Raw genomic sequence first — 16,807 nt, 5'->3', positions numbered from 1 at the left:
ATTAAATATCAAATATTATTTTGTTTGGATGAAAAATTAAAGTTTTAAGAAGTTGCAAAAACTACTAAACTCGTGGAAAATTTCGTGTTAATTTCTTTTGACGTGAAAGGGCTTAGTTAAACAAGAGCGGCTTGGCAGCGATTTAATTAAATAGTCGTGTCCGGCATCGTCGGCCTTAACTTTCTTCTGAGCCGTCACTTCTCTTTTTTTCTCTCTCGCGTTTTTCGGAGGGAAAATTCGTCGACGGCACGAGCGAAAAAAACGAATGTCAATAAACCGTGCACGTGCCGAGGCGGGCCCCGTGCCGTGATTCAAACAGCTGGCCGTGTCACGAGATTTCTGTCTGGCAGTTCGCACCCTCCGAACAAAGACCTACCCTGTCATACAGCTACCCCTGGCCGAGGACGACTGTATTTTCGTAGTGATTGCGATCTCCCTCTCTCTCTCTCTCTTTCTTTGTCTGTCTCTTAATATAATACAATATAATATAATTTTTAATATAAGATGCAAGATTCAGTTATTTGGAATTTGGAATGTTAGTAAATTAAAACATTCGGACGCTACATGAAAGGATAAGATGTAATTAACTATACATGTGTGAGAATGATTCATGTTTCTCATTTTTTCTCACTTATTTAGAAACACCTCCCTTTTGCCAAATCGTTCCCATGCTTGATTATGTTTCAAGTAATATGTCAAGAACTGAGTATGACTTTTGAGCGTTAACTCGTTACACACCCGATCTAATAATATCTTCTTTTCTTTCTGCGAAGAGATTGCAAAATAATTATCTAAACTACAAATACGTGCGCATGTTTACTATAATATCTCGCGCTTCTCGAGATATCACAACTGAGATTAAACTTCTCTATTCGTTCGATATCTCTTATTTCGAAATCATAAAACGCACCTACTTATTCCAAAATAAGATACTTTTACTCTGGGAGAACTGAGGGTGTTTTACGTATGAGAAGTATAATATTTTTGGAATACGGTATCGCATGAATTCAAAAGTTTAATCTCCACTAGTTGTGTCGCACTTCGACAAACGCGAAGCACTATTGTAAACATCGCGCGCGCTCGTATTCGTAGTTTAGATTTACTGCCCAGCGTGTGCGGATGCCAAGCTTACAAACTGTTTCATTCTTGCTTCTTGCTTTGTTTCCTCGTTTTTTTGAATTTCTCGATATATCATCCGCGCGTGTAGCGCTGAAGGGGGATTAAAAATATCGGGAAGAGCATCCATCTTTTTCGTATCGAGCTCGCGTTGCACATGGGATCGTCGTTTCTCCGTTAGAATCCGGGCGGAAACTCGTCGGATCTGTTTACAGTGTCTGTCGATTTGATTTTGATAATGCGCCGCGTAACAGGTGCTGCTTATCAGAGCTGATACGTTCGACCTCGAAGGGACACGTGACGAACGGAGATACTTAAGTAAAGGCAGTTTGATCAATTTGCCGGGTAACCAGCAACAACTGACCGATTACCCCCACGTCATCTGCCCCGCGCGTAATTGCGTTTAATTCGAGTTGATTCGTTGGCGGCTACAATCGTAGCGCGCCCGTTACTGCGGTTGTTGCCTTTTAAAGGTATAGACTCGCCTTCGCGTCTGTAATCCTCGGACGATTTGTTTCGCTAAATTCGATCGACACCCGAGAACGAATTTCGGAAACGAGGTACTTCGTATCGCGAGCTTCTCGCGAGGGATTTTAATTGACCTCGAGATTTTATATCGCGGTTTCTGTACAGGGCGATGCCGCGCTCGCACGGAGAAAACAAATTTTGCTAGAACAGCAAATGTTTGTCAGTATAGTGACAACAACAACAAAATTTGTTTGGACAGCAGAAAGATTTCTTAAGAGTATTCATTGCTGTTTGCTGGATATATGAACAATTAAAACTTAACAAATCTTTCTGCTGTCAAAACATATTTTCTGCTGTCTAAACCAATTTTTCGTTACCGTCACTACATTGACAAACATTTGCTGTTCTAGCAAAATTTGTTTTCTCCGTGCGGAATCGGTGATAAATTCGCCGTGGCGAAGTATTTCTCTCTCTCTCTCTCTCTCTCTCTCTCTCTTCTGAAAGGAGAACTCGTTAAATTTCTAGTTAGGAGAGGGTTAGATAGTTGCATTGAAGCAATTCTATGGTGGTGAGTGCCGTGTTGTGCGGGAAACGTACGGTTGCAATGCCATTGAATGCACCGTAATACTCGTCGTCGGAGTTCGAGTAATCTTACTGGAAGGACAGAAAGACAGAGAGAGAGAGAGAGAGAGAAGCGAGAAAGACGAGGGGTTGGAAGCGCGAGATCGGGATCCCGTCGAATCCGTCTCATCTCGTAGAATCCCTTCGTTTCTGTTTCGCCGCTATTGTGCCCATTAGTGCCTTTGTGCGCGACGACGAGGACAACGGCTGCTTCGCCCATCTTCCCCGTCTTATCCCCGGGATACGCGCTTTCCTCGTTACTCCACTACACGACTGCGGGAAACTAATATCCCCCCGTCATTAAAAGCCTCGCGCGTTCTTTCTCGCGCGAGTCTAGAAAAAGTCTGTTCCCGAAAAATTCGCGCGACCCGCGCGCGTTCTGAGATAACTGGCGCTATTATCTCCGCGTGAGATAAACGCGAGAGAGTTTGCGAGCGCGACAGCAATATCTCTCTCTCTCTCTGCGCGCTCCGAGAGAGCGCGATGAAAACGACTCGCGAAAGATAAACGCGAAGAGTGTACGCGGCTCGTATTATGCAGCGTCGACCGAGCTGTATTCGCGCGCGCACGTTGTCTCTGTTCGATATCATCGTACGATTTCAAAGTGTGCTCCACCGTGAATGATTAATCGCGCGTGTACCGCTATTAGAGCACTCCGGCGGACGCGATTCTGAATGGTCCTCGGCCACTGTTAACTTGCGAACATGCGCTGGAACGCCGACAAAAGCGAGAGAGAGATTTGCATGAGCTGCACGCGCGAATATCTGACGAGCTCTGCGATCGGAGCACGAATATCGATCGATTGTCATTACGACGGAATAAGTTCTCTGACTCACCGAGCCTCGTGCGGAAGTGTTTCCTTATTTTCTTATTCAGCTGTTTGCGGATTAATGGCCGTTTCTCTCTCTCTCTCTCTCTCTCTCTCTCTCTCGCCATGTATAGCTTGCTCCACTTCGGAGCTTTTCTGATGACTCTCGTGTTTCAATTATAGTATATACATATAAAGATACGTTTTTTTCAACGTTATACAATGATATCCGTAGAGTCGCAATTGACGTGGCGCGCCGTCGAGCGTGCGTCTCCCGATGAACACCACCATTACGGTAATTATTGCGCTCTATAAATTTTCATTAGTATGCCATTCTATCAAAAGAACACGAGGAGGAGCGCTCTCAAAGTCGAACGGAAACGTTCGTTCGCTCGCTCGCCCGCCCTTCCGCTTTCTCGTACAACGAGCGATGGACCGCGCTCAAATATTATCATTATCGACTGGCACGCGATTGTACAAAGCCGTAGCGTAATTGCGCGGCATTCGTAAAAATAATTCGATTCCATTTGCGAGAGAGAGAGAGAGAGAGAGATCATTGTGTATTTGGGTTTCACGAACGCCATGTTAATTAAACGACACGCATGCAAATCGCTTCTTACCTCGCTAAAGGCTACGCCTCCGCAGACGCTATCCGCTTTCTCTTCTTCTCTGTGTATTTATTTATCAGGTATTCTCTCTCTAGTAAATTCGAGATGTGAATACCTTACACACAACCGTCCACGTTCCGGTATCGCGACGAATTTTAGTAACACGTTCAACGGATAGATTGCAACAGGAGAGTTAGTTTTTATTATACTGGAAAAAAATTGAATTAAAATAAAACTGTAATCGGATCAACAGTCTGACGTATACAGAAAAAAGTGATAGATTTAAGTAAATAATTGCTCCAATACTCCTGAGCAAATTTTTATTTGGATTAAGTAAATTTTACCTGAATAAAATAAATATATGCTTTACTTGAACAATATACTTGGAAAATATTTTACTTGTGGAAGTAAATATTACTTGATCCAAGCGGGAATATTTGCTGAAACGTATTGGAACAATTATTTACTTGAATCTAGCACTTTTTTCTGTGTAGGAATTTGGACTACAAAATTTAAACAACACTAAAAAGTTCTCGAAACTGAGAAATGTAGTTGCTTATATGATATAGCTGTTCTTCGACTACAAAATGCTTCATCTAACTGCACAATACAAATAATTCTACTTTATTAAGTGGTGGGTAAGTGAAAAGTTGGCAAATCAGGCAAATAATACATCCAATAATGCGTTGAATCCGCTTGACGTCTCACTGAATTAAATTTTAAGCTTGTTTGGCACAAACAAGAGATTAAGGAAGTATTGCCGAAAAAAATTGGGACAGTTAGCGACAGTTAGTGACAGTTGGTTCGCTACACGTAACTCTGAAATTGAGTTCGTTTAACTGGACTCGAGTTATCTCGGCCGATCTTTTCTTTTTTTTATAGCGCGGATTATAAAATGCGTGTGTGTATTTGTCAGCTTAACTGTTTCATTTCCACGCGCGTGTCGGATGCGAATTTCGTCCTAAAAAATAATAATCCCTCTTCGAAGAGAAAAGTTGCTTCCCGTTCATTCCTGCAAAGCGACCGGCTTTGCTCGCTCGTTCTCCAATACTTCGATCTCGCACTGAGAACGATTACTTGGCAATATTTCTGGCGGCACATGTCATTTGGCGTCCTTTATTAGATACGATCTGTCCGCGAGCCGTTTAGGGGCCGCAATCATGCGCAGCCTTCCGTTCCTCTCGCGGACCTGCCAATATCTATGCAAATCCGCGGCCGAGTGTTACAAGCCCCGTGTCAACCGGTCGATGATGCAGAGCCCGTGCCAGAAACACGTATTCGCCGACGGTGCATCGCGGATAACGTTAACTCACGATTCATGAATATGCAATTGTTTTCGCCGAGGCGCGACGCGACGCTGCGCGTCCCCGCAAAAACGCGCGCACGTGCGAAACCGGTTTGCGCACGTGTTACCGACCGTCCTCGCAAGAACATCCTCGATGGATCCATGGCGCCGATTTTTCGTCTCGATTCCGTTCTACATATTTTTCGTCGCGTTTTTGGGACGGTAGCTACTGAGAGCCGGACCACGCGTCATGTCCCCGTTAACGAACCGACAAATAGGGACGTTTTATTTCGCGGATTAACTGTCGTATCGACATTTCGGATTTTATGCGCGTTTTATAAAGGCGATAAAACGATGTAGGCCAACGGTAGGATACGTGTATTACGTTTTCTTTGCGCGCGAAAGAAGTTGCTGAGACATCGTGCACGTCGGCAAATAAGCCCGGATTAATCGAAATTTGTCTCAGATGGGATTTGAATTTAGACCTGAAGATAATTTAGACCTACGTTCACAGCCGTTATTTCAATCTTATCTCGAGTGAAATGTTCAGATTCTGATTAAGGTCCGTATCGATAGAGTTGTCACCTGAAATTCGTCTCATGCGAGATACTCAGATTTTCATTCGCAGTTGGAGTCTGAGCTTTTCAGTTGAATCGTATGACACATTTGACGTCATATCTGTGAACATTATTCAAGTGAAAAAAATTTAAATTAAAACTCTGAATTAAAATCTGAGTATTTCAACTTGAAGCAAGTTTCAAGTAATGACTGTTAAGTTTCTTCTTCGGGTGTCTTCTTTGTTAACGAAGGTTCACGATCACTTCGGCGAACTTTTCGCAGTCTTGCGCAAGATGGAACGATTTTGCTACGCTCGAGTTTCTCGTTCATTTCCGTATGTTGGACAGTCAGAATACTTTTCTCCTTCTTATTCTGCATTTATCATCCGTCTTGTCTACCACGAATTACAGCGGTATATTTCCGACATTTTGCGTTGTATATCTAGATATGACGTTTCCCTCTTTTCGATGATATCGAGAATTTCTCTCGTTGACCTGTTTTCTCCCGCGATGTGATCACTCGTCTATTACTTACGGGCTTCAAATTCCTAAATTGCAGTAGTTCGTATTTTCGATTTCTCATATTGTATGTCCTTATGGTATGACGTTTCTTCCTCTTTTCTACGATACCGAGAATTTCTCCTTTCGAGTTGTTCTTTTCCAAGATGTACTTGACTGTTATTAAAGCTTCAAATTCTTATAACGAGTCGCGTCCTCGCTTGACCGAACTCCGAATGCTCTCCCGTCGTTGAGCGAACAGCCTCGAGGATGTAGGATACACGCGTAACTCGTGTCGTTCGTCAAACAGTCCGATCGATTTTCCGTAAATACCAGCAGATTAATCCTCGACGTGCTGAGAACATCGGTTCGATAGTCATCGCTAACTTTTGCGAGAGTATGCAAATAAATTGCGCCTCTGCTCTCTCTCCTTCCCTCTCTCTCTCTCTCTCTCTCTCTCTTGCTCGCTCGCGCCGTCTCGTACCTCGAAATAAAGAACGGAGCGCGAGAGTCGGCCTCTCTGTACGAGCTCTTTTGTCCCTCTCCTCCGTTAACCCTCTCACCGTCGTATCCCCTTCCCACATGTCTTTTACTCGCTCGCTCCTCTCTCTCTCTCTCTTTCCTGGTCGGTCGGTCTCCCTCTCTCTGACCCGTTAAAATAGACAAGGCTTCTTTCCCGGCCAAAGTCACAGATATTACCGGCCAATCTCTCGCCAACGGCCGGTCCGCGGGAACGACAGTTTACCTCCGATCCGCGGCGAAGTTGGTTCCGACGCGGCGACGCGGACTTGTTCGTAACCGGAGCTGGTCCGTGTTTACCGTGTGGCCGATTGCCTTTCAGCGGGCGTAAACGGTACGAGTACTCGTTGCGAGTACTTGGACGGGCTCGCCAGTGTGAATTTCCGTTGCCTTTTTCCTCCTCTCGTGCTGAGACGCGGTGGAGAAAGATCGATTCCGGGCGAGGAAACCCGCGAGGAAGATCATATTCGATTTCGCGCTCGCGACTGAGAGAATCGTCGGTCTCTCTCTCTCTTTCTCTCGGCGATATGCTCGTCGAGCGTGCCTCTCCCGTCTGAGATACTCTCCGTTGGTGGTACGTGAATTTTCCATATCCGTCAGACGCATCGTCGATGTGCCGTCTCGACGGTGGTCGTCGTCGCCAAGACGGCGAGAACGTAGAAGACGAAGAGACGCGTTCTCGCGACCAATTGTTCCCACGTAGTTTATCGACGGCGTTAAAAATACGGCTGGTGCGCGCGCGACAATGCCGATGATGCGGAGATGCGATGATAGTGGCTTCCGAGCGGGCGCACGACGGCGAATAAAAGCGAAGAAACTGACGTTCCTCGCGTCTGTTAACGGTAACGTGGTAAAGGGCATCGAAATGTCAATTCGTTACTCGCTGCTGCGTACGGTGACTGCGTGCGGATTAAGTGGGTGTTCGCACGGTGACGGACGACGTTGGGGCGTTTAAAAGGCGACGACGCCTCTAACGTGGACACGGGCGATCTTTTCCGCGAGTTCGTCGCGGACGCCGCGCGACACGGCGAGTCGGAAACAATCGGCGGCGGCGCGCGTTGATTAATTATCCAATTAAAATGGGCAGAGCCAGTCGAATTACGGGACAGGGCCGATTATGGAGGTAACACGCGCTAGTTTAATCGCTCCTTCGGTGTTGTTTCCGGCGTAATTAATGCCCCGATTCGTCCCGTAATCGGGACAATGTAACTAATCCGTCTTCTAATTACTTCGCGCACCCGTGATTCGCGAAACGTTCGAGGACAAATCCCGCTTATTTGCATCCCGTCGAGGATAATGTCGAGCACCGACACCTCGGCCGCCGGTGAACCTGAACTCTGGTTGATTAAACGCGCCGGATTTAACACCGGGATTGAATGCCGGGATGGGCGATCAGCACTGCGACGATACCGCGTTCTCCTTATGAACTTTCGCGGGCCGAATTGTTTTTCGATTCTTCTTCCCAACCGATCCATAGAAGTTCGCGTCAACATCGCGTGGCTCGCGTTTATTTCAGTATTTAACTTATGCAACAACACACGCATATTTATAACGATATATTTATGTTGAAATACAAAGTCTACAGAGTCGACTATTTTCTCTCAGCGTGCGGCCAATAGAGAGCCGATGTAACGAGGTAAAAGACACGTCTCGTATTACATTTGCTCGTCATATTTTTAGCAATTCAGTCATCAGTTAGGCTTGCGTATCAACGGGAATCAACGCAGTAGTCAACACGTCACAATAATATATTGAGAAAAATTCCATTCAAATTATATATAGTTATTTTTGACAGTTCAACTATATCTTCTTCTGGTTTTAACTCAGAAAATAGTACTAGCAATGCGCATGCAATTACAGTTACAAATACCAACAATTTTTTTGTCAGTGTGTTAATTTTGTGTTAATCTTCATTGCAACGACAGTTTCGCTACAACAGCAAAATTATTTTTCTCCGTGTACCGAAAAAACCATTGCTTAGCTTTCGGTACACACGGTTTGTTATGATCGGAGCTAACCGATCGTACACACGAGGCGGGGCCTGTCTTAACGTAATTTGCGAGTGAAATCAACGAGAGATGTTATTTATTTGACGCCAAACATTTGACGACGAGGCGACGGCTCGGGCGATTCGTTTGAATTCGCGCGGACCTTCTCTCCTTCTTTCCTTGACAATGCACAACAAAGTCGCAGTCATTCAACATGGAATAGTAATAGCGGAATGCGCGCGATGATCTTAGAAGATACGTCGCGCGATCTGGAGCGAACGGATCGCAGACGTTGCGCATTAAACGCGATCAAGACGCGATTAGACGTCGGGGCGCGTTGCGTTAGCTAAGCGAGCTGCTAACGCAGAGAACGCAGAAGCCACACGCTGTATTGTGCTCGTGTAAATGTATTCGCGCATGCGGCGTTAATTAATGCGAAACGCCATCGTTCTTGCTCGTCCGTTACTACGCATCATTCATCGTAAATTGAGAGAAATCCTACGGAAATTATAGTCATTTTCGCGGCTTCAACTATATCTTCTTCCGGTTTCAGTTGAAAGTAGTAGCTTTGTAATAATAGTAGCAATATGTGTGTGAGATTGTATCAGTGATACTATAGCAACACTTGCTAGAAAAATGGTTCTCCTACACAGAAAAAAAGTGCTAGAATCAGGTAAATGTAATTACTTGTTTTTCAACCTCTCAAATCGCGAAATATTTTTATCGATTTAAATATGTTTTAATAGCTTATAATAAATACTTACTTGGCCGCAGTAATATCTTAATTTGTAAATAAATAAAAATAAATAAATCTCAATACACAGATATACCAAGATACAAGAGAGAAAAAGAAAGAGAAATAGGATCTAACGAGAATCTAGAAGCAACTCATTTTTACTGCGGTAAAACTTTTGTGGGCCAAACGAATCGCTTCGATTTTCGATACTGCAACCTTTGAGAGAGAGAGATTTCCACGCTATAAAGAAAGATCAATCGAAGGAACCCGAGAATTGGGTTAAACGAATTCAACTTCGGGATTGTGTATGGCGAGCTGTCTCGATTCTTTCGGCAAGATTTTCGTATTCTTTTAATCTCGCGTTTATACAAAGCAAATTTAAAATTTCGCCGTTTCGACGATCGCTCACAGTTTATTTAATTTGTTACGTACAATTAGTCATGTCTGATATGTAAATAGATAAGACGTGACGGTATCGCAGTGCATGCCGGTGACACCCATTGCAACATCAACACGTTAACACATCGTGCACTGGAGAGATATATCGCGCGTATCGAAGTGCATAAACAGAGGATCGCGATAAATACTCTCTCTCTCTCCGCATTTGCCATTTACCTTCGGACGTGTGAAGTCGCTCGTTCGCCGTTCGAAGTGCCGTCCGAGCACGTCGTCAAGCGCGAGTGATAATTCTCAGACACTCGGTATAACGCAAATCCGGCGTCGTAGAAGCGCGAAGATAGCGGTAACGCCCGAATTCTGAAAATAACACCGCGATGTGTGCGACAGGAAATGTGGCATAAGTGGGTCGCAAGTTCATCGGTGCTAATTATTGCTAATCGAGAAATCTCACGCAGAGAGTCGCACGATGTCCGTGCGTTACACCCTGCTCGTGACAAGCGATCGATCCGCCGATGATAGAAATTCGTCAACGCGGAGAATGGGAATTGGAGAATGATTGACGGGTCACGAAGAATGCGAAGTGACTGCTCAAGCTGGAACGACGCTCAATTACTAAATCCGGGGAATCGCGTTGCCACGTGCTCTTCGCGCGCATAGATGTCAAATCATTAATTTGTTAAATGTCGGCAGAATACTTGATTTACAGTGCGAAAAAACGACGGGAGTGACAACTGACAATCAAGTTGTCCGGAGTGAAAACGGCCTCTCGCGCGACATTTCAAGTGATCCAGTTTCTCTCGCAATCTGCCGGCGGTTTTGATCGGTCGCGCGTTACGTACGGCCGATTAATGAGACGTGAAGAATCTCACATAGGAAAAACACAGAAAAACATCAAACCGGTCCGGTATCGGGCAGAACGATGTTTACGCGATAAAAATACGACGATTTTCACGCGAAGGGGAGCGTAGTTCGGGAATTTACGTAACGGAGCGCGGAGGTGAAAAAAAAAATATATATATATCTCGTGTCGTCGATAATAACCGCAACGTAGCGCCGCGTCGAGCGATTAATTGAACGAAAACATTCGCCGATCGCACGACGATCGGCCGGGATTTTATCGTGGCGTGTAACTACGTGGTTTTTATCGCCTTGGAAATTACGGTTACCTCCGGGCTCGCTCGATTTTTAATACCACTGAGCTTCAAGCCTAAAGTTTAAAGCGTCAAAGCCTTTGCCCGCCGCCGAATATAATGTCCGCGGAAAATTCGATAGTTCTACGGTAAAACAAGCAGTCCAGAAGAACTGAATCCGAGAAGCCCTTGTGTTTACCGTACCGTGTCGGATTATACTCGTCGTTCTGAAAGTAGTGTAAAAGCAATGTAGGACCTCGGTAGGTGGTCGAAAGGCAGAGGATAGGTCGGTTTCTCGCTCCAGTAATTGCGAATCGTTTGTTGTACAAGCTTGATACCTCAAGGAGTTCGATATACCTTCTTTGCGCTCGATATTCTTATCTTGAATGTGTGTCGCCTCTCCGCAGCCGCAATACGTCCGCGCGTGCTTCTAAATGTTCTATGGACGGTTCACGTTAGTATTATTAATTCAACTTAATCGCTGCTAATTCCTGAGTTTCGCTCGCGTTGCGCAATTCATGGAAAGAAAAAGTGCCGCGATCCTCCCGTCGCTCTCTATAGTTCAAATTTCTGCGGCATATCCGGACGTATTCGGTCGATCTAGCGCTCGATTTTTATTAAATTTGAGTAATATTTTACTCAGTTGGAAGATATTACTTCAAATAATAGCGTTCTTCCTGTTAAATAACAGTGTTTTCTTGAATGAGACAATAAAATTTTCAACTCAAACAAATAATATTTTGTACATGTGTTATTCCTATGGAACACATTTTAGTCAAATAAGTAGACATGCTGTATCTGAAGAAAGCTTTTTCTTTCTGTGCACGTGCGCGCAAACACACATACACGAGGAATTTTTAGAAAGTGAGAAACCGCGCGTGGCACCGTCGTTGTATCTCTCTCGAACTCTCGAGGTTAAGTCAACGCGAAGTTCGCGGGGGAAATTTCGAGCGGTATCGTGTCTGCGCGCGAGACTTCGGGAAACGCTATTGCCGGGTACTTGCCGCGACAGCCATTTAACGGCTGTGTCACGATAAGTTTACGTCTGACACATATTGCGGGAACGATGCGGAAGCGCTAGACGCAGAAATCGTGACGGAACATCCGACGTGTTAAAATAGACACCCTAGAAACTGATGCCTCAGCGGTACCACCTACCGCGGCACATAGTACTCGAGGCCGCGATATATATCGCGCGCAGCACGTGTGTATATTTAGGTCTCCTGTCATCGGCTTCGGCCGATCTATGAACCTCGAGATTTCCATTCGGCAGCGGCGGCGGCGGCGCCGGCGGCTTTACGCTCGATCGGAATTATCAAGGCTGGAATAACAACAGCGAGGTTGCAAAAATAGACTTGTCGCGCGCTTCAGTAATGACGCGATTAAACGCTCGCTTCTTTTTTATCAGCCACGATAAACGGACATCTTCATTCCGTGATTTAGAACAAAATTGTGGTTCTGATTGATTAATTAAACGCTACTTCATATAGAGACAAAAGGATTTCTTTGGATTTAATAAAATTTTTTAAATTGAAACAAATTTGTTTTTGGAAACGGAACGAATGAAATGAATGTCTGATTCAACGAACAAGTTTGTTTTTTGAGCAATAAGTATCCTTACGTCAAATATATTTTTTTCATGTAGTATTTTCGCTCAAACATTACAATGTCACGAGCAATAAATTATTTGAAAGAAGGAACATTATTATGTTTATCCGTCGAGTAAGGTTTTGGAACGCAGCCCCGAAGGAAAGAAGTCTGGCAAAAAGGAACAAAGTATCGTAGTTAGGCAAATTTCCTCTCGCACCAATTGAAATCCAATCAGATCAGGGATTCGACGTGGGCATTTGAACTGTGAAAAATTGAGTTGGCGGTAAAAGGTCAGCAAAACTGAACCGTGGTTGTGCGATGGACAGTCAGTTGAACGAAATTCGGAGTTTGTTTACAACGAATGATTAAAAAAAAACTAGATATTGTCGAATGAATTTGAGCGGTTAGTTCATCACATACAACTTTGAAATTGAGTTCATTCGACTCGATTGTTTCGACTGATCCTTTTTTCATTGCGTACTGTGTAATTTCTCTCTTTGTTTCGCTCTATCTTTTATTTGCCCGTCGATAATAAAATACCGCGCTGCTCTCGATCATTCCCGGCATCTTGCGACATGATTGCATCCGTATCACGGCATTATCGGTCCGCTTAGAGATCTTCGAGAGACACGCGAACGATAGGTCGCGCGATGCACGCGCACACCTGACCGGCCGTGTCGAAAGACGAATTTTTGCGCGGATGGCGAAACGAATTATTGTCCGCCACTCGATTATCCGGTTTCTGATAGAACCCGCTTGTTGCGAGCGATACGTTTCTACGGGACGCGATATTGACTACGCTACGATGCATTCGGAGCCATCCAAGCCTGTGATCCTCGATATTGTCCGGCGAGAATCGCAGTCTTGCTGCGATCTGATACAGTCCGACGTGTCCGCAAAAAAAAAATCGGGTCTCATTTTTTCGTCTCGGACTGTTGTGCGAGCCTCGAGGGAGAGCCTCGTCGTAAAACAGGAGAGACGTTCGTAACGGAGAGAAAGAGAGAGAGAGAGAGAGAACAGATTATGCGTCGATAGCGATCTCTGAAAATGATCGCTGAGAGAAAGCTCCATCGGTTGATACCGGCGCGCCAACGAAATCGTTTCTCTAGAGAGCGGCGAAGAAAATTTATCGCCGTTGATTCTCTGCTTGTTGCAACGCAGAAACCGACTTCCCGTGTTTCTGCGTTCATTATTTTCTCGTACGATCGATTCCCCCCTTCCCCAACGTAACCCCGTTGCGATTCACGTGCGGGTATATACGCGACAATTATCTACGATAGCATCGTGAACAGTGAAAGTGGGATTGAACACGGTGAAAGTGCATCGTCATGACAAGGGAGACGCGTTCGGAAATGCGACGATCGTGCGCAACGACGCGCAACGACGCGACGTCCTCTGCGAAAAAGCATCATCTGTCGCGGCTGGTGGCGTCGTAAAATGCCGCAGTACGACGACAGCTTCCTCGATTCGCCGATATTTCGGCGGCGAACGCGCAGCTACACGCTGCAGAAACAATTTATGCCGAAGTCCAAGTCTTTTTACATCACGGCCACACCCCTGCTGCTGGCCGTTACCAATCACGCCAGGACGCTTTCCGGTTCCTTATCGACTTGCAGCTTGAAAGGTAATCAGAAAATTCAGGTTAAGGACGTGACGCGACGTCGACGTCTCGTGTCAATGTGCTCCCGCCTCCCTCCTTTTCGAAAGTGAGCGAGGATTTACAAAAACGCTGCGAAGCCACGTTTTGCCAACCTTGTCCCCCTTTTATTAGCGCGCTCGTGCGAAAAACTGTACAGCTAGTTTCATATTAACGTTGTCTCAAACGAAAAGTTACACTTTTCGTGCACCGATGATTTGCTGTTTCTTGTAACGCTCGGTTATTGTATTCCACTCGAGATAACTGCGACGCAAAATTTAAGGGAGACCGGACTAAGTTAGCTTTGCTTTCGCTTATGTTGATATTAGTTCACGATATTTTATACTACAAAGAACCTAATCTACTTTGGGCTATTCGACGTGAAGAAGAAAATTGGTCGAATTTTAGCTGACAATAAATAAACCAAACGCGTCTTAATCGAAGGAGACGGAGTTTTTTATTTCTTCAATTTTTCAACCAAAACACGTTTGGTTCGTTCATTGTCGGGCAAATTCAATCAGATTTTTTTTTCCCATGCCACATCAAGGCCGACTAGTCACAATGCGGCATATTCGTATTTCGATTGCCGCGGAAAAATAATATAATCAAACATAATAAAATACAGAAGAAAAATATACAGGTGTTACGAGGTCGTTCCTAGCGTGAAAATAAAAAGGAAGTTCTATCCCTGCATATTTGCACAGTCAGTCGTAGCAATTAGCAGTCTGAGAGGTCCCGATATCGAAATTCCGAAGAGCGTGTCAATCTGCCGCTGTTTCCCCCGCGCTTCGAGGCTCGATAATTAAAGTTCGAAGTCGAGTCCTCAGCCGAGATAAACGACTCGTTCGTTCCGACGGAAAGCCCGCGGCCTATTTCGGCGCACAGCAATCAGCCACGAGCCTCGAAACTCGGATTTAAGCAATCGCATCCTCCAGCGAGCGCGTTACGACTAACGTTCCCCCCTCGATCCGAGTCCCGTGTACATTACCGCGAGCGCAATACGCGCGAAAGCATCTCGCCGGATAATTACTAGTTCGCGCTGTCAATCATATTAAGCACCGCTCGTGCTTGTCGCAGGTACACCACCACCATCGTCACCACCACCGACCATTAGCACCTCGTCCGTTACTGCGCGTACGTCTCTCCCTCGCTGCATATATAACGTATACACCGCCTAGTGATTTCCCTCTGGGCCCGCAGCGCGAGCAAATTGCTACGTTCTATGTCTCACGTACGCCACCACTTACGCGGCGCGGGCATACAAAATGCTTTTGATTTGCAAGTTAATGGACGAAATGATTCGCACCCCGGGGGAGGAGGGAGGTACGGGTCGGGGTGGGCGCAAATTGCGGGCGATTGGTGTGTAACAGGGCTGTCGGTGGCTTTGCGAAACATCCCGAAAGAACATCGACATTGCACAGAGACATTAACACATCGAACTTTGAGGTATTTGAGGTAAAGGAAGACATACGATTGTCGATTATCCGAAGACAACACGTTGTAATTCGAGCTTGCCGCGGGGGCGAAGTAACGTGGAGGAAAATATTTTTTTTGACCTGTGCGCTGTTTTAGAGGTATTTTCTAGCGAGTCTCATTCGTTCATTCGAGTCTCCAATTATATCGGTTTCGGAGACCGTGGCTTTTCATGAATAGTTGTGTCTCAGCGAATTGTTCTTGAAGAAGTAACGTACGGCGCGGATATTCCCGCTTGAATGGATCGCGAAAATAGAATCTTGGCACTGGCGCGTGGATCTTCGCGCCGCTGGCATACGTTTGTTATGAACTCCGGAGTGACACCATTCGCCAGACATTCAATTAGAGCATTAATCTCCCGAATAATTTGATGAATTTCACAGTTTTTGCAAGATTCCCACGGATGTGAAAGCGTTTCTCGATGCCCTTTCGATTAAAAAAAAAATCAATTAAATCAACTCGATCTTCGGTGAATTTAATTGACTGCTCGGGGAGTAACGTTGTTAATATCCGGATATCCGGGCATTCGGTCCGGCGAAGTTGCGCCGCGTTCTCCGAAGTCGAAACACGAAGAGGTGCACTCGAAGGTTCATGGCTTTTCGATCGGGCCGCGCGAAACTCACTAATTTCATCGGTCAGTGTCACTTGCAGGCCGGCCCGCCGTCATTCGCTGCCGGCGCTCTCTCCCAGTCCTGGCGTGTCAACCCGCGGGCAATATCCGGCGGGACCGGTTGTCACGGTACTTTAGAACGGCGCGCTCGATACCAGAAGTGCACCCGGCAAAATCCACCGATCCGTGTACGGATCACGCGCGTCATTATCATCGCGCGCTCGTGTAAGTCGCCGTTTAATAAACACACGACGTGGCGCGTCGACCGTAATTACCCCGGCGAAATAAACCCTGTCAGTGTCGTCCTGGAAATTAAACCGAACAAACGAAATTTGTTGTGCTCGAGCCGCATCAGTGGCGTTGCAATTTTGCCGTTTCGGCGACGAGCCGCTCGCCCGATATATTAACGTCACGCGCGACACGAATCGATAATTCGCGCTCGAGCTATGAGACTAGACCGGATTTTATCCGAGGTGTTATCGCGTCGAGGATCACTCGAGGACAGCGACGTATAAAGTGTATATCCCGGTATATCGGTGTCAAGTGCGTCGCCTTCGATTTCTTTGTGCCAGTGCGTCGGGAATGTTATTAATAATGGCGATTACGTGAACGGATCGTTGTCTTTCGTTGCGCCATCGCGAATCCGGTTTATTTTATGGATGGTTGATGAAAGGAACGAGGGATTACGGAGGCTATTAGACGCACCAGATTCCCCTTTCGCTGCACTTTTCGACCTGCCTTTCTCCCCCCCCCCCCCCCCCCCCC

General features: G+C 45.7%; 1 protein-coding gene across 16 annotated transcripts in view; it reads left to right on the top strand.

The window, feature by feature from the left end:
- LOC106746299 (guanine nucleotide-releasing factor 2) overlaps positions 1-16,807 on the top strand; it is a 79,319-nt gene that overhangs the window by 1,635 nt on the left and 60,877 nt on the right. For 12 of the 16 annotated variants that reach the window (XM_014622751.1, XM_014622756.1, XM_014622755.1 and 9 more), the window contains exons 1-2: positions 6,693-6,814; positions 13,604-13,947. The exons of 1 other annotated variant lie outside the window; for it this stretch is intronic. In XM_014622751.1, coding sequence (XP_014478237.1) covers positions 13,761-13,947 — 187 coding nt within the window. In that variant the 5' untranslated portion in view covers positions 6,693-6,814; positions 13,604-13,760. 3 more of the 16 variants (XM_014622743.1, XM_014622742.1, XM_014622744.1) reach the window with 3 other exon arrangements.

Source organism: Dinoponera quadriceps, unplaced genomic scaffold (assembly GCF_001313825.1).
Source record: "Dinoponera quadriceps isolate SergipeBrazil2010 unplaced genomic scaffold, ASM131382v1 scaffold566, whole genome shotgun sequence".
Lineage (NCBI taxonomy): Eukaryota > Metazoa > Arthropoda > Insecta > Hymenoptera > Formicidae > Dinoponera > Dinoponera quadriceps.
Note: the sequence above shows the minus strand (reverse complement) of the source record. Positions and strands in the feature narration are given on the sequence as shown.